The sequence below is a fragment of the Brachypodium distachyon genome, chromosome 1 (assembly GCF_000005505.3).
Source record: "Brachypodium distachyon strain Bd21 chromosome 1, Brachypodium_distachyon_v3.0, whole genome shotgun sequence".
NCBI classification, from domain to species: domain Eukaryota; kingdom Viridiplantae; phylum Streptophyta; class Magnoliopsida; order Poales; family Poaceae; genus Brachypodium; species Brachypodium distachyon.
This window is the reverse complement of record NC_016131.3, coordinates 20577905-20600728: the sequence shown is the minus strand read 5'-3', so window position 1 is coordinate 20600728 and position 22824 is coordinate 20577905. Positions and strand designations below refer to the sequence as shown.

Genomic DNA, 22824 nt, shown 5'->3' with positions numbered 1-22824 from the left:
GTGGATGGTGCGCCGACTTTGGTGGGGTTTTAGCGAAGTGCGGGTATAATTTTGCAAAAGCTCCTGGAGATTTCCTCTTACCTTCCTGTGCATTAGGAACAACATCAACACCTAGCCTATCTAATATAATTTTTTTCTTAAAAATGATTTGTCTTAAAACTAATGGAATTTTGTCTCATTATTTTTAAACATTTTTTTACTTACATGCTACAGAAAAGTATCTGTCGATATTGTTGACCATGTTGATGTCCAATTACTGAGCTCAACCCTGCTACAGTTCAAGCTCTGATCAAAGCTCCTTCGCCAGTTACAACAGAAAACTATAAAACTTCCAAAAGAAAAAAAATCTTGCCAACTGCACATCTTCACCAGGGCTGAAGCAGCCATACGATGAACTTTGCATCAAAATTCATACAACTGCATTTGGACAGTAGATCTAGCATCAGTTGACGATTTGCTCCTCTGCAGCAACAGAGAGTTTGTACTGAAGGTAGGCTCTGATGAAGGGATCCAGCTCCCCGTCCATGACACCACTGATGTCCGACGTCTCGCACGCTGTCCGTACATCCTTGACGAGCTTATAGGGGTGGAAGACGTAGTTGCGTATTTGTTGCCCCCACTCTGCCTTCACCACGTCACCACGGATCTGCTTGATCTCAGATGCACGCTGCTCCTCGGCAATCACCAGAAGCTTTGCTTTCAGCCGTCTGAGGGCCTTTATTTTGTTAGCTAGCTGACTCCTCTCTTCTGCAAAGTTTGACAAATAAAGGAAAATGTCAGCTTTGTGCCTTCATCCTGTATAACACTTAGTTAACTCCAGCTCTTGACTCGGAAAAACTTTCAGTGCCACTCTTAATTAGGTCCGCGTGAAATCATAAATAGACAAACTGAACTAATCATATGCTTGGACCAGCGGCTCTAAAGGCAAGGTTGGCCCAATTGTGGACTTCGCCCGCTGTGGAAACAAGTACCGGAGACGACGGCTCACCTTTTTTTCTCGTGCAGATTCTCCATTTTAATTTGAGTGGCCGTTAAAAATTAGTTTGGTCTGCAAAAGTTCAATCCTTTTCTTTGAGGCAGAGCCGAGAGAGTCAAAGATTGATGGCTGGACACGGTGGAGAATCCAAGCCATGTAAGTAAAGCACTCGTCTTGCTTCTAATGCTTGTGCCTTGGGAAATATGGAATGATAGGAATATTAGGGTCTTCCAAAAAGTTTCTTCCTTACCGTCTATATTTGTTGAGAGGATCAAAGGAGATGCAACATTGTGGAGATTGGTGAGATGAAAAAAGTGTCCTATTAACTATGCTAGGACCAAGGACTAGGAGGTGCTGATAATTTCGGAAAGACATCATTCAGATTTTCACATCAAATTTCAGGCCTTACCAATTTATGGCTGCACTTATTTTTTTCTTACCATGACAATATCATCTCAAACTAAGATCTGCTGTCTACGAAACATGACAGATTGTGCATTTGTTCACCATAAGGCAAGGTATGAACCCATGAAGTAACATGTGTAGGAGTGTAGCTGGTCGGAGTATATAATACCTGAGCAACGAACAGCAATGCCAGTGGGAATATGGACCATGCGAACAGCCGTCTCCACCTTGTTCACATTCTGGCCTCCTTTTCCTCCAGCCCTTGTAAAACTTATCTCCAGATCCTCTTCAGGAATTTCTACGTCCAAGGACTCCTCGGGTAAAAGAGGCATAACTTCAACACCAGCAAAGCTGGTCTGCAGAAATTAGGAAATTGCACAGGAAACTTAGGAAGATTGGAAATATGTGTTTTACCTTCAGCTTGCGAGAATATGGATAAAAAACAGAAAAAAAAATGAAAATACCTGTCGAAGCCCTTTAGCATTGAATGGGGACTGGCGGACAATCCTGTGGGTCCCTTTCTCCCCAGAGAGATACCCATAGGCAAATCTCCCTTCTATTTCAACGGTTGCTGATTTTATTCCAGCCTCTTCACCAGGAGATTTCTCCACCACTCTTGATTTGTAGCGCTGCTTCTCTCCCCACCTAACATACATCCTCAGTAACATATCAGCCCAATCCTGCAAGATCAAGTCAAACCTTAAAAGGAATTTAATCACATTTGGTTATCTATAGCATGTGCTTTCTCTGGGAGAATACCAAGCATCAGTTATAGACATTTTTGAGTGAGATCAGAGTACAGGCGTATAACTGCATATACAAACTACAGTAGTAACAGATCTTCGTTTATAGCTATCAGGAAGCTCATTATAATATCATAGCTAAAAATTTGCAGTTTTTAGAAAGAGCCATGGTAATCAAGAGTTTGCTGTGAAGAAAGTTAATCATCTTCAAAATAGGGTTCCTCATGAATTAGCTAAATTTGATAGGGCAAGAGTAACAATGTGTGGTTACACTGCCCCACATTGTGTCATACCTCTGCTTTTGGCTGATTGCAACCTTTTATCTGAGTAATAAAGTTCTCTTTTCCTGCAAAAAGAAATTGCTGGATGCATTGCTGAACTAATTTCCTATTTTAATGTTCCTTAAGTCCTAGGGCCTCTTTGGAACATAGGATCTACAGATAGAGGGGACATGAGACCAGCAAAATGTGAACATGGCTCGTTATCGTTAGGTGTTTCACATGAATTTTGCAGAAATTTGAAGAGAAAGAAGGTGCATGCATGACACAACGTAAACTTCCATGAGGTCTAATATTTTGCTAAGAAGCCTATGGAAGTGGGGCCTTGGAAAGAAATCCATATAGATTTTGGTGGTTTAATTCCCTTGATCCAAAATGCCTCCATAGTAAGGATTGAATTCTATAAAATTCCTGTAAAAAACTTTGATTTAAAGGAGCCCTTGGGATGTACTCCCTCTGATCCATATTAATTGTCGAAACATTACATGTATCTAGACGCTTTTTAGGTATGGATACATTCATATTTAGGCAAATTTGAGACAATTAATATGGATCAGAGGGAGTAGTTGCAAATGTATATCTGGCAGCAGAAGAAAGATATCAGCAGTATTATAAGTTAATTTCTCTCCTAAAGCAACAGAACTAGATGACTAATACATAAGATTCATGAAAACCAAATACAAAAGTAACCAGAGAGACAGTTCAAGCTTTAAGAAAACAAGCATTGTCATACCACCTACAGAAAGACTTTAAATTACACCACCTATTTCTCTATAAAGGTTAGGTAAAAGCATGAAAGTGCCGTGAATCCATACCTGGGCATCAGTGCCACCAGCGCCTGCAGAAATAGTAATTACAGCTCCTTCCTTGTCATAAGGTCCAGACAGAAGCAGTGTCATCTCAAAATTATCTAGTGCCTTATTCAATGCCTTTATAATCTTTGAGGCCTCCTCAAGAAGGCCAGTATCTATGGAATCTAACTCCTCGGTAAGCTTCACAATGGTGTCTGCTTCTTCAACCTAAATGTGAGAAAGGCTGTAATCATGAGCTTGTGTTGATAGCCACTTATTGCTACACCTCTTTCACCACATCATACCATCTATTCTTAAAAAATAAATCATTATGCCATCTATGTGGATATGTGCAACAAATCAATATCTTATTCATTAAGTATCATTACTGAGTCAATTGAAAAAAGTATCATTACCGTCATCTAATTATACGGTAAGCACAAAGTGGTACATTTCAATATATAGCTACGACATACATTGAACTTTTGCATGCCATAACCTTTAAGCTGGTGGATGGAGGAGTCAAACCTGCGACTTAAAATCATTGAGAATCTTGACTTTCTCTTTGACCTCTGTCAGAGCAACAAGTAGCTCCTGTGCCTTAGAAGGATCATCCCACAAGGTACTGTCACCGGACTTCTTTTCGAGCGAAGCGATTTCCTCCTCAAGCAGTTCCAGTCCAGCAGACCGCCTGACTTCATTGACACGGTCTACAGACAACTCCACGTCTTTCCGCAAAGCGTAGAAGTCTGTAACCAAGTTAACCATATGAATGTTAAACCCCACAGGAAAAAACTAAGTGCCCTAACTATTACCCACTGAAACAAATCAAGCCAGCAAACAGATTACCCTGCATGGCCCATTCGACGGTCTCCGACTCGTCCGCGACGCTTGATTGGCTCCCTGCCCCGGAGGACACCGATTGCACTGTGTTGATCCAAGTCTGTCAACGTTTCATCCACAGCATAAGAAAACTAACGCATAAAACACCCAAATTTTCTTCTCTACCCAAACTACTAGCATGAGTTTTACAAGGGCGGAGGCCCCGGTAGGGAAGGTAGGGTTGATTTTTGCCTCGGTTACGAATTGGCGAATATTAAGGAGATGAAACGGGGAGCTAAAGGGCGGGATCTGTTCGTGGGGTGACGGGAGCGAGAGAAACGAGGGGAGATAGATACCTGCGGTGGAGGCGCTCGCACGAGGAGGAAGACGAGAGACGGAGCGAGGGGGCTGGGGCGCTGCTCGGCAGCGGGATGGGAAGGGAAGGGTGGCGGCGCTCGCTCGAAGACCAAGACAAGCGACGGGGTTCATGTTTCCAGGTCTGTCTGACCTCGTCGAGGGGCGCATTTCGAATTATCCTCTTCCTTTCCCATTTCATTCCCCACTTTTTTTTTTAGAAACGCAGTACAACGCAAGCACTCTCCCCGCGTACATACACTCATCCCTATGAACGCACGCATGCACATCCTACCCTTATGAGCACCTTCGAAAGACTGAGCACCAGCCTTCATTTCATTCCCCACCAATCCTGGTCATCGGACCGACACGCACGGCCCGGGCACGAGATGGCGACGGCCCAGCACGGCACGAGTGGGCACAAAATGAAGTTGTGCCGTACCGGTTTGGCCCACGGGTCTGATTTAGGAAAAATGTCTGGCACGTAGTCATTTCAGGCCTGGCCCAACAACCTGGAAGCACAAATGCCTGAGCTGTATACGTTCGGGCTGTTTCGGCCCGTTCGGGGTGTTTTTAGGGAAAAATTCCGTAAAAAAACTTGAAAACACATAAAAAATATTGTAAAAATGAAAATTGGCTTATTTTCGTGTCATGCTTTTCGTGCCGGGCCCGTTCCCGTGCCGTGCTCGTCCCGGTGCTTTGCGTGCCGTGCTCGTGCCGGCCCATGGGTCGGAATCCCTAAAAAAGCCTAGCACGTGGTGTGCTTCGTGCCTGGCCCGGCACGATTTGGCCCGGGCCGTGCCGTGTTATGGGCCGTGCTTTTTTTACGTGCCTCGGGCTGGCCCGAAAAAACTCGGCCTGATGGTGAGGACTATTCCCCACCCCCACCCTAAATCATCTATGTGGCGACGGTTCTCTCGCTTGCCACGTTCTTCTCCCCTCTAGTGCCGCCGCTTCCAGCAACCACGGGCCAACCTCGCTCCTTTTCCCTCCATGGACCTCACATCTCTCTCCCTCTCTGCTAGTGTGGCTGCCGCCAGCAACCGCCGTCATCGACAGTCACCTCTCCCAGCATGTCGCTCCCTCTCAGCGTGTGGGGCGCCAGCAAGTAGAGGAGCAGGTAAAAGGCGCCACCGACAAAGACCATCTGAGGTCACGGAGTCTTCCCTAATCCTCTCGGGACTGACCCCTCCCCGTTCCCTCGACCTGGTGACCAGGGTGCCAAATATTTATAGGTGTGTCCATATCTCAAGTGCCTGATTTTTTAAGCAACATGTTTTCTTCTTAGTCGATAGTATCAGAACCACTCCCTTCTCTTTTGTTATGAATCTTAAAGAACAATGTAATGACTGAACAATCAACTTATCCCTAACTAAAGTCATGTGATTTAGATATAGCAAACCCGAATATCTTTTTTTTAAGTATGCAAGTATGGAGATGTTGTAACGGCTGAACAATTAACTTATCCCTAACTAAAGTTATGTGATTTAGATATAGCAAACACGAATATCTTTTTTTTAAGTATGTAAGTATGGAGATGTTTCTAGAAAAAAAAAATATAACTATATATTTACCCTTATAAAGAACTAATTTGATAATTCATCTCCATGTGTTTTATCATTCTGTGAAACATTGGATTATTAGGAAGATATATGTATCATCAAGATTATTACACATTTGATCGTCTATAATTATATGAGTTCGGATAGTACAAATATTGAATGTAAAATTAGTTCAAATATCAAAGTGAATCCCCAAAACCAAAGAAAATCCACCCATACGAATATTGAAGGTAAAATACAAAACATTATAAGAATTATTAAAATATACAAACTAAACACATTAGAATACATTTTTGCAATAGTAAAATAAACATTTAATGTTATATGTCTTATATACGAATTCACCCTACCTCGGCGTATTTTTGTGCTTCGCCCATGTGTAGGTATACTTCACATTTTACATAGAAACAATTGTCTAAGAGTCAGCAATTTTTTTATCTACGGTTGCGTACTTGCATATGAGTATGAGTCTATGAGACGACGAACTCACCAGGAACGGAAGACTGCCAGCGGTACGAAAAGCAGACGGGAAAGCGACCGGGGCTAAACCTCGGGGAAGCAGCGGAACAGGGGTAGGGAGCGGTCCGAGCGGCCGCAAGAAGCAGCCGCGGGTAGTCAATCATGGTGGTAGGTGAGGGGAGAGCACGGAAATGTGAAGGCCTGCGCAGGCGACGAGGCCAGGATGGCCAGAGGGCTGCCGACGCGGAGGGGGCGATAAGGCAGGCGCGAGCAGGAGGAGGTGGAGGGCGGGAGCTCAGCGTCGACGTGGGACAGTTGTCGAGTTAGGGATTGGCTTGCTAAGCTCGTGACGTCCATATTGTGGCATCAACTCACTGTGAATGGATTTATAGGCTTGCAGATGGGCTTGGTGTGGTCTTTGGGCCTTGGTTTAAGTCAGCGACTGACTAAGCATGTGGGTGCAAACAATTCCCTAAAAAATTGTGGGTGCAAACAAATACAAACCAGTCACTCCATTTCAGTCATGAACCACATGTAAAAAGATCTTAAATTTTCAGTCTTTAAGGTTATTTACTTTGGAAATGAGCAAATATTAATTACATATGTATTAATCAATGTGCAACTTTAGTTTTTTGGGACTCCATGAAGAAGATGATGTGTATACACTTATTGTTAATTCTTAGATTAACACCTAGTAACACCTAGTAACTAGATTAAAAAAATGTGTATGCCTTTTGTTATTGTGATTTTGAGATTTTACCGGTAAGCCAAAAAGAAGTGAGTATAATCTATGGGTCCGAGTGGTTAATACCTTGAACAGGTTGCCTGAAAAAAATTAATTCACATTGAAGATCTCTCAGGCTGGTCATAGTAGGAGTAACATAGATATAGTATCATGCATATGCATATGATAGTACTCTATGTTACCACCTTCATAGTACATGATATTATAAACGTGGTAGCATAGTGCATCTATTTATTCTTGGGAAGTGTCGACAAGCCAGCTTCGCTGCCTGTGGAAACCTTCACCACTGCTCTGATGCTCTGGAGTCTGAACTTGCTGCGTGCGAAGAGGGAATCATACTGGCCTTGCAATGGGCGGATCGGCCTTTTGTTGTGGAAACTGATTGCTTGGAAGCGATCAATCTGGTAAAGTCAATGGAACAGCCCCGATCCCGTCACAGAAACACCATCCTTCATTCGAGCTCTCCTAGCAGAGGATCGTGTGCTGGATATTCGGAAGACGTCGAGAACAAAAAACTTGGCGAGTCATTTCCTAGCTAATCTAGGTAGAAAAGATAAAGTTACAAATTTTTGGTTTGGGGCTTGGCTCAATGATCTTACTCATGTAATGATTAACGACTGTGCTCCTGATTAATAATATATTATGTTCGTAAAAAAAGTGTCATGTTGCTGGTATTATATTATGATAGTAGTACTACTTCTTTTTATTGCTTGTCACATCACCCGAATGCCTAAGTGGCAATGCATGATACCAGCTATGTTACTCCCACTGTGACCAGCCTCAGGCTATGTTTGGTGGGAGCCAATAACTGGATCGACAATACATGCATGCAGTGTTTCATTTATTTATTTTCTTGGATTGCTTCTTTTTCTTTACATGATACCAGCTATGTTACTCCCACTGTGACCAGCCTCAGGCTATGTTTGGTGGGAGCCAATAACTGGATCGACAATACATGCATGCAGTGTTTCATTTATTTATTTTCTTGGATTGCTTCTTTTTCTTTACATGTGCAACCACAACAACAATAGAGAGATTGGCGAGAGACTCGGCCCTTGGATTTTCATTAGACCTGGTGACGGGCAACAAATTCAAGCCCTCCGATTTTCGGGTATGCAACAAAACTAAACCAAAGCAAATTTCGGAATGCTCCAAGTCAAGTACTCTCTCAATCCCATATTAAGTGACGAAACATTATATGTGTTGTTGTTCTAGAAAATAACAAGAGTAAGGGATGCCAACGCTCGATGGCACAAGTGCGAGAATTGTATGTAGAGCGTGTACGCCGGCCTTATAGCGAAGGTCGTCGTACACGTGACAAGTTGACACGTCGATATTTCTTGAATAGGTTCAGTCGACCCTGCGGGCACGACTTAGTCCTATGTTAGGAGAGGCTTCGAGGAGGTCGTTAGCCGGGTGTTTGGGCCGAACTCGTCTTCCCAAATCACCTATGGCGAGAGATCTCTCGGCGCCGCCTCGGACTTGGCCCGAACTCGACTTTCCAAGTGGCGAGGTTGGGATACCCTCGAGACTCTAACTCGATCCCTCTACTTCGAGTCGAGGCCGTACTAGACGGCCCGGAACCTCGAAACTAGGCTCCCTAAGTCGCGTCCCCGAGGTCGAGTCGAGGCTAGACTCGACCCAAGCACTCAGAGCAGGTTCCTTAGGTTGCTCTAGCCCTCTCCCCTTTGATCTTATTCCAATGGAGGGTGAATAATACATGCCCCCATGGAAGATATTTATAGCCTAGTGGTCCATGACAAAAGATCATGGCTATCCTTGAGGGAGGTGGAAAGTGAGGGCAAAGTAGTAAACTCACCCTTACAACTTTCTTGGCCCCTACTCAAGCTCTTCTTCTTCTTTGACCATGACATGGGAGGCTTGATCCGTGGACTCCTTTGACCGGCGCTTAGTTAGCATGGCTACGTCTTGTTGGCAATTTAACCGGTCTTTGGAATTTGTTAACTTGATCGTCGCCACGTAAAATTATGGCCGGCTCATGTAAGGATTTTATTATATTACAACAATATGTATATAAACATTTTTTGGTATAGATACATACATATTTTGTTGAATTTGAGTCACTTAATATGGAACGGAGGGAGCATGAGGTAGCTATAGCAGACCAAACAGATTGTTGAATTTGAGTCGGAGGGAGCACGAGATAGCTATAGCAGCAACCAAACAGACCCTACGTATACAAAGAAGATGGTTCTCTGTTTATAAACCAGAAACGTTTATGTCTCAAGCCCGCCCAATTGTCCTACCGTTTCAAACTACACGTTTTAGAGTTTCAAACGGAACTAGCTAGACTATAAAAACACAAAACCCCAAGAGAACGTTTCCCGCATATTATCAATGGAAGGCCTCCATCAAGGCCAGAACACCCCCAGATTGTCCCATTTGGATTTTAAGAATTTTCACAGGATTTTTGCACAATTCTAATCCAAAGAAATTTTCTTGCCTTTTCTAATAATAAGAGGATTTCTGCCGAAATATTTGACTAACAATTGTCGTAGTGCGGCGTCCATTTCCCCGTGTGGGTAAGTGAATTTTAAATTTATGGCCAACGATATCCTCTTAATTTTCTAACTAAATTATTTCACGCGTCAAATATATAAAATCCTGCTTGCAGCTCAATACACACGATACAAAAAGAAACAATCCATGGTTTAGAGAACGAAAGTGAACATTCCAGAAAACCAGAAAGATGGTGCAAAATTCAGTCAAATTTAGGATGGTAGGTAATCCTCAGAGGTCCAACACAGAACTCCCAACATTACAGTTCAAACTTTAACATCAAAATTCACTTAATTGGGGCAACCACAAGACACCTACGGATAGATACTAAAGCAAACTGGATTGAACATTCCTTCTACTAGCGAAGAAACTGCCAGACTTGATGCGCTTAAACCTCCTGGACGCTCAAACCTGTTTAAAGAGTATCACAATCAGGAACTGCAGACAGGGCTGGACAGTTTCAAAAATAAAATGATCTCCATATGCAGAACAAGAGAACATAGGCATGAATAAACTGAGGATGAAGCAAAGCCAATTCTATCATAAAGCATATTATGCAGTCATGTTCAACTAAATGCATAATCATGAATTATGTTCCAAAAAATGTGATTGTTAGATTAGCTATGTGATGGATACATTACATTCATTACATACCTAGATATGACAGCGAACAGTGAGAATTAGAACTAACAAATACATAACAATACTAGACCTGCAAGTGTTACTGGATTTTATGCAGCACTAAAATGGCTGGTGGAGTGGTGGTTAGTGGGCACATCTGTAATCCAAGAAACTGAGAAAGTGGAATGAATTTTGCTACTCCCTCCGACCGGTATTACTTGTCTCAAATTTGCCCAAATACGGATGTATCTATATGTAAAAAGCGTCTAGATACATGTAGTATTTCGACTTCCGGTCGGAGGGAGTACTTATTATTGGGTACAAGTTCAGTACTACCAGGAAGTATCGATTGTTTGCATGACAGCAGCATGCCTATGATTATGACTAATCCAGTGACTTGTTGCACATAGCATTTCCAACTAAACAAAGAAGTTACCAGTGCATGTGACAAAACCTCTAAGAAAGTCCAAAGCATGAGCAATTTGTTTCAGCAAGCATTTATATACGTACGTACTGAAGCATGAAACAGGCAGTATCTCGCAAACAACAAAAACCCTAATACTACAAGTACCGCGGGGACATTTGTTTAACCGTAGCGAACTGGCTGGGACCTAAATGCTTGCAAGACTAAACGGACGAATACGGAAGAAGAAGAAGAAGAAGAAGCGGGGATATACCTGGTGGGAGGGATTGCTTGAGCTTGTTGGCCTTGTCGGCGTCGAAGACGCAGAGGGTGTAGAGGTACCTGGAGCAGCGCACCTTGAACTTGACGGCGTCCTTGGTCCTCTTGATCCGCACCGACCGCGCGTCCTTCCGCCGCGCCGTCAGCAGGAAGTCCTTGATCTCGTGGATCTGCTTCGGCTGCGGAACAAAAAGAAACACGAGGCGCAAGGACAGGATTCGTCATCACATCAGCCACATGGAGCAAGAAATCTTCGTGGTGGAGAGGAGAGAGACTCACCATGGTGGGCGAGGGAGGCGGCCTGGGCAAATCCGAGGAGGTGTGAGGTGGAGGCGGCGGCGGCGGTGAGGAAGAGGAGGGGAGGACGGGATGAGCCTGCTCCGCGACTTTATACTGGGCGTAACCTACTAAGCTCAGGGCTTCAGGCCCATATCTTAGATGGGCCAACCTATCCAGCCCAAATGGAAAAGAATGTCTTCGTTACATTGGGCTGGATCAGATGCCGGATCATCTTCCCCTAAAAAAAAAAAAGATGCCGGATCATCTTCTGTTCTAAACTTCGCTAAAAAAACAATTCTAAACTAACAACGATCCGTGCTACTTGGTCAAAGAAGAAAAAAAGAACGATCCGTGCTACTATGCCGAACGTGAAAAGTTTTCAGCTTTCATTTTCCTACTTTGGAGTATATTCAAATCTTTATGTTTCTATTCCTAAATATTTTGCAGTAGCTTGGAATCGGTAAATACAGAAAGCGAAGGGTGCGTCTAAAATATACTTCGATCGTAGAGTTAACATTACGGTAAAAACTTCTTTACATGTACAATTGTAACCCAAAAGTAATTTCCACGACTTTCTATAAGAAACTACTGTAAATGAAAAATCTTGACATCATGATTATTAGATTACATTTAAATTTTATAATTATCTGGAATGACAATGTGTACAATTTTGGAAAATTGAACAAAAACTTCCAACTCTAGAGATAAATTCAAGGTCAGAGGCGTAAATTATGCTAACTAAGTACACCCCACATATCATGCCTAAAGTTCTTGGACCTTGTCGAGAGTAACAAACACGGTTGATTAAATCATATATCTAGACCTGTGATGAAATGTATAATAAGTGTCTGGATTGAATTTGAAGGGATCAAACATAGTTGAATATCATGGAAGCATGCCTTCTGTGGTACTGGGTTTAGGCATGCACATGGATGAAAGTTCCTCTTAGTATGTTTATGTTATTTTGTTTGAAGAATAGCTAACACTTGTATGACAGCGGTTCTTAACATGTTTATGTAGTACTCCTACTAGTTATTAGTACTCCCTCCGTTTCTTTATATATAGGGCGTGTAAATTTTTGTTCTAATTTTCAGAATGTAAGGGGCGCATTCTGCCGGTCCAAACGAGCGTCACAAGTTGTTCTTGGAGAAAAGCCAGGGGGAGCATCTTCGGTGGTTTTTGCTGATTACGTGGGGGCAGTTATGGTGCCAAGAGAAGAGAGCAATGCATGCATGGCAGTTTAGATGCAGGAGTGCCCTCTAGCGTTGCCCTGTACAGCTGCCTTAATATTCGTGCGTATGTTTATACGCCCTATATTAAAAAACGGAGGAAGTATGCAGTAATAAATCTCCCCTCACAGACCAACTTTATGTAAACGTCTCTCTTTTTCGGGGCTCCCGTTCCCATCCAACTCTAATTTTGCTACTTGACGATGGAGCTGCAATGTTTAGAAAATCGGCGTCGAGGCTCCATCGTCATACTGGTGTAGGCGTCGGGGCCAACTCCATATAGGCAGCTCCTCTTTTGGTGTTTTCCGTTTTTTCCTTGTTATACATCGACGTATCGAGCAATGGTTTGATAAGCTTTCTTTTCAAGGGATGTGTCGCTAGCCATGGTGCGTTCAACGATCTTAAAGTTTCATTGTTTGAGGTGGATAGCTTGTGCAACTTTATCAAAACCTACAGGGTTAGTCCAACCTGTACAAGCATGATATGCTACAATTTCGTCACCGATTACATGGAGGAACTTCAAAATATGAAGGATGGATCTAAATAAGTTGACTTCAATGATTATGATTGAGATTTTAGCTTTATCGATAATCTTCAGTGCTTATGTTCATTTCGATGGTATATTTATGGCGCTCTTTTTATATAAATAAAGCCACATCGCAGTTTAAAAAATATTCAAAATCAGATGCTTCATGAAATGAAAAGAAAGAAACTATTTTATTTCGACCATGCCAAATTGCACTTCAAAGCAATTTTTAGAAAACGAAAAACTTTAGGGATAAGTATATCAACTTACCATGCTAAATAAATGCATTTTTGGAGGTTACGGTTTAGAGCACTCAAGAAGAACACAATTAAGTTGCAAGACAAAGAATGACATGACACAATACTCCTGCCACCTCCGTGTGCATGTGGCCTTTTTACGCTCTCCTATCCAACATTCATCCGCCACTCCCGTTCTTTCCACGTGTACTCACGGGAAATGCATTTCTATCGTGCACGGATCGGGCATGTGATTTCTTAGGGATTCGGAAATACCAATTACTTTTTTCCGTATTTATATTTTAATAATCTTTCATGCTTTTTCAGCACAGTATCACTAAGAGCTCTCTCGGCTGGCTCCCATCGTTTGGACATGTCCATGAACTAACTTATTTGGCTGGTACTGAAATTGGGTACATAAATTAAATCTAAAGGAGGACTCCCCAGCATTTTTTACGAATCGCAACCCAAATTCCTGTCTAGATAGCATCATTTCTTTGGATTTATTTCTCATTCTACAAATCAATGTTGGAAAAACATGAGTTTGAATCCAGAATTCAAGTTCAACCAAATGAAATCCTATCAAAATTTTGATTTCTCATTTTAATTTACCAAATGAAATGAAACGGGGACTGCGAAACGAGCTTTATGTATGTTCGCTATAAAACAATTGATTGGATTGAATTTTGTTGAGTCGTAAATGAATATAGTGCATAAAATAGCAATAGTTCTGAAGTAGCCCTCAATCTCAGCAAGAGAAAGGGCTTTGAGTGTACATATGGGCGCAGAAGTTGTCCCCGAGGACGGCAGAATAATTAACGATCGACATATTTTAATTAATTCGTCTTGTCTTGATAAATATGTTTGATATGTTTTTACGTGGTGAAGTCTAAGCTCTAACAAATGGCAATACCATGAGTAATATGCTACTTGTGGTTATACTTTGGGGCTGCCTGCTACCATCTATAACCACGAATTATTTGACAATCTCGTCTCATCACATCATTAGGTTCTTGGGTCTTCATTAATCCCCCATGTGGTAACTCCAAGAATCGAGAAAAGATTTCTTGTCACTCCGGCCCTCCCCACATTGATTCATTATGACATAATGCTTTCTTCTAAGATGACAATATAGGCTAGGTATTGTGTAGTGGGCATTCATGCAACACCATTAGAGAAGTAGAACATAAAATAAAGCAACCATTGATATATTGAAAACTCGTATATATAAAACTGATCAACCGGGGGTTTCTCTCATGTCCTTGAGACGAGAATGATACAGATCATTTACTCACGACACACAACACACATGGTCACGAACAGGGATACGTATACAATATGATTACACAATTTGATCTCAAATAACGAGGAAGGTGATTAATTAGCAAAGTCGATGTGTTTTTGACGTATCAAGTCTCCAAAGCTTAGCGCCTTGCCTTCAAGCTAGTAATTCAACTTTGCAAAAAAGTGACAAGAAGGACTCTTAAAATCACTTTGCTCTATACAAATACACATATACAGCATGTACCTTTAGAAATGAAATGTTATAGAAGAAGTATAACAGTTGTGCATGACAAACTTCGACAATCACTACCTTGAGCAATACTTGTCAATGGGCTGTGAACAATTCATGTGAAAACATATAGTTGATCGCTTATTTCATCATGATGCATGAAGCATATAGCAAGTTTTGTGATATCGTAACAAACTGAGGATGGTATAGCTAGTACACAAAATGAGAAGAAAGTAAAATCCCTTCAACAAGTCTGCACATGTTTTTAATTTTGTATCGGCTCTTTCATCTTTGCTTTGTTTGAATGTGCCACACTCAACACAAGTTCTGATCCACCTGGTTATCTCACGCTCGACTTTAGTCACTCGTTATACGTCACAATATCTCACTGGGTTCAGTTGCAAATCTTAATAAATTAATATTTTCCTTCTTTATGAGAAAATTAAAGTCATTAATTATTGTTTTCCTTAACATGGTAAAAAATGAATGGAGGGCTTATCACAAGCTGGATATGTTTCAACAATCATCTAACTTTGGATCAGATTTAATGAAAATTAATTTGGAAATATAATGTCTCCAAGAAAAAAAACGTCATAATTAATATTGTGACTGAGCTAGCAAATCTTTTAGATTTCTTTAGCACTTATTAATCACCTCATAATTTTTATTATTTTTTTCCGATCACCTCATAAATTGTAAATATACGCCTCTAAATAAAAATATCCTCAAAATTAATTTGCATATCACATACCTTAGCACCACAACCTCCTCCTCCATGGAGGCCCTTCACTATAAATCCACCCCCTCCTCCTTGGCTTTCTCCTCACCAAACTAACCATTTGCCTTGGCTGGTTGATCTGTAGCTAGCTATCGAGCTAGCTAGCCTCTCTTGCCTGCTTGCTTGCTAGCTACCGACCCATCCGTGTCCGAGGCAATGGCACGCAGGAAGGTGAACCTCCGCCGGATCCAGGACCCCGCAGCTCGCCGCACCACCTTCCGGAAGCGCCGCGACGGTCTGATGAAGAAGGCTAGCGAGCTGGCCACGCTCTGTAACTTGAAGGCATGCGTGATTGTGTATGGCGAGGGCGAGGCGCAGCCGCATGTGTGGCCATCCGTCTCCGAGGCGGTGCCCATCCTGCGGCGCTACAAGGACACGCCGGATCTGGAGCGGTACAAGAAGACGATGAGCCAGGAGGGCTTCCTCCGCCAGCGCGTGGACAAGCTCCGGGAGATGACCGAGAAGTTGCAGCGTGAGAACCACGAGCGCCAGACCATGTGCCTTTTGCACAAGGCCATGCTCGGTAAGCTCCCGACCTCAATGGACCTCACCATCGAGGAGGTCACCAGTGTCGGCTGGATGGCGCAGAATTATCTCAAGAGCATCGGCTACCGTATTGCTGAACTCAGGGGGCAGGCCAGTCTGCAGGCTCCTCCGGCTACCTCCATCCCCAGCTGCAACGACATGATGACCAAGGGGATGGGGGAGCCCTCTCTGGAGGAGTATCTGCAAATGCCGCAGCACGAGATGTGGATTGACAATATGAGGGTCCAAGGGGAAGACCTCAGCGCCGGTCTATACAGTGACAATGGTGCTGGCCCTAGCACCACCCATCTGAGCGATGAAGATCTGATCTCATGGGCACAGGGCTTTGATTTTGATGCTTCCAGTTCTTTTTTCACTCCCATGTGAGAAGGTCATCTCCTCACTGCATGCTTGGCCAGCTACCCGTGTCTCTCGTCTCCCGATCGCTTATGGATCCATCTATTTTATGTTTTTATTAACTTACTTCATCATCGAAACAGTATCACTGCTATCGTGTTGTGTTGTGTCATGTTTTGTATCAGTTGCTCTCCGGCCAAGAGCAAGATATCTCTAATAAAGTTTTGTCTTTCATCGTCCCAGTTTTAAATATGAGATGTTGTTGTCTTGTATATACCCACTTTTGTAGAACTAGATATGATAGTTGTGATGTTTCATGATCATATTTCAATTTAGATGTCTATGAGAAATATAAAGTGATCACCAATTAGCTAATCACGACCGAAACTAAATATTTTGTCTGAGTGAGGAAAAATATATGAAGTCTTAAAGATTTTTCTAAAAGATTGGTTATGCAAATGCTATAAACCTCAGCATATGTTTGTGCTCTCTCCTATTCCCCTTCTAATAATGCCAACGAACCTTACAATTCTGGGTGTTTGCCCACTTCTTTTCAATGCAATCGGCTTGGTGTTAAATTTTATTTCCAGCCGGCCGGTTGTGCCCACATCTTTTCAGTTTTTTAAATATGTTCATTAGAACCACAATCAAAAGTTTGAAGGCGATCACCAGTTGTCAATGGAAATGTTAATACTTCAATCCCCTCTCATCTTAGTGAAATACTTCAATTCACGTCATGATTAGCTATATATGTGAATAGTACTTGCTAATCCTCGTGAAAAACGTAATCAATAGTTTCACATATGTTTCTGGTGAAAAATTATACTTCATATGAAGATCATGATGCATAGAATCATCAGATAATTAGTATGACATTATATTTCTAGTTTCTTGGATATAAACTTGGTAGGTCTACGCATCGATCAATGTTGATGACAAGATTTATTATCTTTTAACAAATTATTCAAGTTAAATAGAGTTGCAATACTAGAAAAATTAAATACAAATAAAGAAGACTCGAATATCATGACAATCAACTTATGCATCGACATATACAAGTTTGCATGCTCAAAGATGATATTTGATGGTCGAAGGTGTAGGGGATCGCGATAGCGTGCACGGAAAGTATTTTGCCTTATTTATATTCAATACGATGGGAGCAAGAGGAAAGTGGTGAGTCGAGGCGCCATTCTCAACCGCACCTGCAATTTATTAATAGAGGCAGTGATGGAATTGTGATGGCAATTGTGGTTGCAGAAATTAATTGTAAACCAAACCAAAGATTTATCAGTGTTATCCGAATATCCAATAATTTTTTGTGGTATCGAAGTATTAATTTTAACAAGCATCAACTGAAAACATAAGCATGCATGGGATGATAGCCGCGAGCATTATAAGCTGGATGATACCAATAATAATGAATATTATCTCAAGCTCGTGTTCCTTGTACATCTTAGGCATGTGTACCATAAATTGCAGGAAATCCTATATATAAAGGAGATCGTTCATGTTTTGTAGTAAGTGGCATGTCACCTCGTTTTACATAGTGTAATTAATATGATCATTTTTCGAGATCATCGGAGAAACACATTACTGTTAAACACAAGATCCTTGAATCATCCTATTGTTTGTCACCCATAGGGTCACATATTTGGATATATACCAACTGAAAATATAATATGTTGTTACACGACAAACAAATTAATATTACCATGTGTGTGTGTGTGTGTAAAGTTTAGATCTAAAAACATACTACTCGGCCCCTGGTGATGACAAATTAGAGCAAGGATGCTAGAAAACAGGTGCAATGGAAAATGCCAAAAACCTTGTTGCTGACACGTACTTAATCGTCAAAGATTGTTAGGCTTCCCATCGTTGAGTTTTGTAGCAGCGGAAGTCTATACCCTTGGAGAGAGGGCATATAGACGGTTCAGACTTCAGAGCTTCTTACAAGTTTCAACAGCTGTGGCATATACAAGGACTTTAGTTTATACTTCATGTTGACCGATTCGGTGCAGAAGCCGTTTGCAAGATGAACATATATATTTGAGGACAACCGGAGGTCTAAAGTATCTCCAAATGTCAGTATGATTCCCCTTTTCTTATACTGTTCCCTGTTGGTTAGTGAACATTTGTTATTCTTATTTCAGGAAAATGTACAGTTCCATCTAATCCTGACATGCCTAACAATATCATTAACAAAATTCTTGCTATGGCAATGACCTTTAAAAGGGACACCGATATTCTGTTCCATGCTTTAGTAATTGTTTTATTGTATGCCCATATTAACTTTTGTTGGAGCATTCAATGTTGTTATTCTACTTCTTTTTGAGGCATGCTGTTGTTATACTAAAACAGTCATCTCATATTTTGTGTATATGCTCCATTTGTTATAGAAGAAGACAAATGAATCAAGAAAAAGATGCACACTAGAATTTGGAATTTGGCAGTTTTGCACATCAGCAGGCAGCAGCAGCAAGGAATCATGGCCATAAAGCACAATATTGCCATAAGGTAATTTATTTTGCGTTGTTTCGAGACTTCTTGATATCAGGTTTTAGGAAGCAGTTTTGTGTAAATGTGGATGTGTTTCAGTTTTGTGGTGCAACCCATAAGAATTGATGCACGGGTACTATTTCTCTCTTTTGCCATCACAAGAACTGATACACACAATTACTGCATTTAATCTTGTTCATGGCATTTTTCTTGATACTCCTGTGAATAGATGCTTGGATGATAAAACAACAATATAATGTGTTACTGCTGTATGATTGGGTTGAAAAGAAATACATACCATATGTTCAGACTCAACCTTTGCCATCTTCGCTTGATCAGTCTGTACATTAAGGAGTTTTGAGTGGCAATAATTCTTTTTACTGTATTTTGCAGCCCAAATACCTCGAATGACACAGGATCACCAAAAATCTTAAATGTGGAAGCTTAAACTGAAGTAAAGTCGCACATGCTCGCACAGGTAAAAGTTTCTAAATCTTTCCAAGTATTCTTGATCATTGTTATCTAAATAATATCCCATAATCTTATTTGACGTTATCACCGGTCAATTGATGGTTACTTCCTTACCAATCATGGTGACACTAATAATACTATTTCCAGCTTTGCATGATTTGGCTCTTACGTAGACAAAACCAATCATGGTGACGGTTGCTTGCTTTTGTTGAAAACTGGAGATTCTGGACCAATCAAGAAATTTGATAGGACTAACTTAATATGTGTATGTTTGCTAATATTACCTTGCATGTAGCTATTGTTATCATGCTTCTTGTCATGTCTTTGAAAGTTTTGCAAAAAAGAAAGAAAGATGGTTCCACAAGTAAATGAAAGGGAAAAAGCATGTATTCCTATGGTTCTTATGCAAACTCATGTTCAGATGCCTGTCATTCAATAATATAGATTCCCATTTCATATGCCTTTATCATTACAATTTTAAGTCAACTATCATATTAGTTTACACTCAAACCTGTCATTCTCAACAATAGGGATGGGTGTGGCGATGTGCGCTATGAGAGCCGAACTGGACTTGAGTACTACTATGGAATCTGACCGATCGAACCGACTACTCGCTAGGAAAAAAGAATTCCAGATTGGGAAAGAATAAAAGCAAAGCAAAAGAGAAAACTAAGATGTTCGCTTAAAATATGAGCCATTTTGTGCAAATATAACTATCATGTCTAGCATCTCCGTAAACAAAAACTTTCTAAAAGATAGATAGGCGTGAAGCCAAAAACTTTTGAAAAGATGGACAAGCGTGGAATCCCGAGATATTCGTGTTCTTCCTATATATCATTGTATTGCTGAAACTGACGGGCGCGGCAATGCGTGCCATCATGATCTAGTGTTTATGTAATAACTAGCAGGAGTGCCCGTGCGTTGCAATGGAAATAAAAAACGTTGTTATGACTATGCTCGGGCAAGAAAGATTATTATCTTGTATCTCTAATCATAACTGTTCATGATTATTATCTTGCTAGTTCTTATCGGTTTCTGAGTTATCGCTTGTCCTATATTTATTCTTTTCCCTTTTCCTCTAAACTCCGGTACCCGCATCCAAACAATAGTTTTAAAATCTTATCTCTCTTAATTTTCATTCCCTGTCTTCAATTACTCCACTAACTTGTTTGCTAGGAGGCTCGGTACCACCGTCTTTTCTTGACCGATCGGACACAATTAAAAAATCCGCACAATTAAACGGCATTGCATTTGCTCTACCCAATATTGAAAATGTAGTGTTTCCCCCACCAAATATTAAAAATCTGGGCCCATCACTATTCATGTCACTACACTTCGCATCTCGTTGTGCACACCATTCTTCACTTCGGTGATAGATGACAGCACATTGTGTGTTTCACTTATTTATGGACTAGCAGAATGCCCGTGCGCTGCCACAGCCCAGGCAAGCCACTTTTAGGTCTTCTTTTTTTTCTCTTTTTTTCTTTTTTTCCTCTTGGACCACACCCGTTCTCCCTCTTGGGTTAGCTTCTCCGAGAGCGCCCAGCCCATGCCCAGACGAGCGCCCGTGCTCGTCTTTGAAAAGACCTCGATGTCGCCTAGAGGGGGGGGGGTGAATAGGCGTTTTAAAACTTTACGGATTTGGCTCTATAAATCCTAAATGCGGAATTAAACTAGTCGGATATTTTCAAGCACAAATCCTAAATATGCTAGTTTCAACTATAGTGCATCGACAACTTAAGCTATAACAAGATGGGCACCAAAATTAAATAACAAGCTAGCACAAGATATATAATATAGCACAAAACATATATAAGATAATATATGACTTCAAGCACGATGGCTATCACAAATTTAAGCACAGTTGAATGAACTCGGTTTAGGAATACCTGAGGCACGCGGAGACGATGATTTATCCCGATGTTCATTTCCGAAGAAGCTAATCACCGTTGGAGAAGTGCGGGCACCACAAGAGGTAACCCGAATAGCCGTGAAAGGGCACACCCAACTCCTTGAGCCTCCCACACCAAAGTAGGAGCTCAATCACTAAGATGGCTAGCTTCTTCCTCCACTCCGGAGATGACAAGCTCCACAACCAATTCACAAAGCACCACAAAGGAGAACCTCGGGCTTCTTCACAATCTCCACGAAGAGGTCACCAGGGCAACAACCACTAAGCCGTCTAGGAGGATAACCTCCAAGAGTAACAAGCTCACGGGCTCTCACTCGAACTAATCAAGGTAGAGAGTTCAAACCAATGCACCAAATGCAAAGCAAGAACACAAGAAATGCTCAAATCCCTCTCTCCCAAATGTCACCCAAATCAACAAATGGAATGGAGAAATTGGAGAGGAGGAACAAAGGAGGAGATCAACAAATGATCCCTTCAAATGGATCTACAAACTCCCTTCAATTTGATGGGGATTTGGGGCTTGGGGAAGGTGGAGAAAGCTCAAAAGAATGGGAAAATTTCGATCTAGGAGCATCTCTGTCCGTTGGGGAAGAAGCCCCTTATATAGGGGTTCCCCCGAATCTGCCCGTTGGGGCCAGTTTCCACAGCCCGGAGGGCTCCCGGAGGTTCCGGACGAAATCTGGACCAAAAAATCGAATAGGAAAAACGCTACTGGACTCACTCGGAGGTTTTCCCGGAATTTGCCCGGAAGTTCCGGCCTACAAAAAGCTTCAGAACCACTCACACGAAAACGGCAATAACTTTTGCATACAAACTCCGATTTCGATGAACTTGGACTTGTTTCGAAGATAACAATGATCTCTACAAACTCACACAGAAATCCAACGAAGATCAACCAAAAGAGATGATGCAAAATATGCAAAGGTTTGAGCACTCTACGCACGACGTGTTCAAGTTACCACCCGAAAGCCCCTCTTGATAGAATGGCTATCGAACCTATAAACCGGTCTCCCACCAAACTCTTTGAGACCGGTAAAACTAGGAAAACCTAGTTAGATTATACATTTGCCTTGAGCAATCCACTTTAGGTTGATATAGGCGTCAATGCTCGTTGCAAGTTGAAATCATTCGCTTGATCAAGGTCATTTGGTGAAGAAACTCAATTTGCTCCCCCATACTCTAATGTGGGAGACCTTCACTTTAAGCTCATCTTCACATGTCCATTATCACCAAATGGATGGCAAGCTTCAAGCATGTATCTTCTCGGGATGCTTATATTGAGCTTGTCCTTTGTCAATCTTGATGACCGTCTCCATATGGGCTATATAAGATTGTTTCTTCAAACATTGCCCATATGTATCACCTAACCCTCAACCAAATAACATAGACATAATATTGGTTAGTCCATAAGTGCAATATACAATTGCTTACCATATGATTCATGTATATAATCCTCGGAGTGCTTTTCTTGATCTTGCTCTTCTCAACCTTGATGAATCATCACCACTTGATCTCATCTCTCATGGGCTATATGAAATCTTCTT

The 22824-nt window shown here is 41.5% G+C and overlaps 3 protein-coding genes across 5 annotated transcripts; 1 reads left to right on the top strand and 2 right to left on the bottom strand.

Moving 5' to 3' along the window:
- Positions 1-153: 153 nt before the first annotated feature.
- On the bottom strand, positions 154-4573 carry LOC100821869 (peptide chain release factor PrfB1, chloroplastic). 3 transcript variants are annotated; one of them, XR_002962033.1, is made up of 8 exons: positions 4372-4573; positions 4043-4120; positions 3722-3942; positions 3218-3421; positions 1846-2061; positions 1551-1737; positions 989-1169; positions 154-747 (listed from the first exon to the last, which is right to left on the bottom strand). XR_002962033.1 is itself a non-coding variant. In XM_003560065.4 (7 exons), the coding sequence occupies exons 1-7, from the start codon at positions 4538-4540 to the stop codon at positions 443-445; spliced, it is 1380 nt and encodes a 459-aa protein (XP_003560113.3). In that variant the 5' UTR covers positions 4541-4573; the 3' UTR covers positions 154-442. The 3 variants fall into 3 exon arrangements, 2 of the variants coding, with proteins under 2 accessions (XP_003560113.3, XP_014753313.1); XM_003560065.4 differs by lacking the exon at positions 989-1169; XM_014897827.2 differs by lacking the exon at positions 989-1169 and having other exon boundaries at positions 4043-4136; positions 4372-4514.
- A 5233-nt stretch (positions 4574-9806) lies between these two features.
- On the bottom strand, positions 9807-11392 carry LOC100827860 (60S ribosomal protein L38). The gene is made up of 3 exons (XM_003562906.4): positions 11238-11392; positions 10954-11137; positions 9807-10066 (listed from the first exon to the last, which is right to left on the bottom strand). Exons 1-3 carry the CDS (start codon positions 11238-11240, stop codon positions 10044-10046), a joined length of 210 nt encoding a protein of 69 aa, XP_003562954.1. The 5' UTR covers positions 11241-11392; the 3' UTR covers positions 9807-10043.
- Positions 11393-15675: 4283 nt separating this feature from the next.
- Positions 15676-16431, top strand: LOC100821558 (agamous-like MADS-box protein AGL80). The gene has a single exon (XM_003560064.1). The coding sequence runs from the start codon at positions 15676-15678 to the stop codon at positions 16429-16431; it is 756 nt and encodes a 251-aa protein (XP_003560112.1).
- Positions 16432-22824: the final 6393 nt, after the last annotated feature.

What these genes read in the sequence shown, in the direction of transcription:
- LOC100821869 (XM_003560065.4), bottom strand. Translation starts at nt 4,540, where the DNA reads ATGCGCCCCTCGACGAGGTCAGACAGACCTGGAAACATGAACCCCGTC. An exon ending in TGCGAGCGCCTCCACCGCAG is followed by an intron (nt 4,121 to 4,371) that starts GTATCTATCTCC and finishes GGATCAACACAG; the next exon opens with TGCAATCGGTGTCCTCCGGG. An exon ending in CTGGTGGCACTGATGCCCAG is followed by an intron (nt 2,062 to 3,217) that starts GTATGGATTCAC and finishes TTGATCTTGCAG; the next exon opens with GATTGGGCTGATATGTTACT.
- LOC100821558 (XM_003560064.1), top strand. Translation starts at nt 15,676, where the DNA reads ATGGCACGCAGGAAGGTGAACCTCCGCCGGATCCAGGACCCCGCAGCT.
- LOC100827860 (XM_003562906.4), bottom strand. An exon ending in CAAGCAATCCCTCCCACCAG is followed by an intron (nt 10,067 to 10,953) that starts GTATATCCCCGC and finishes CTCTTTAAACAG; the next exon opens with GTTTGAGCGTCCAGGAGGTT.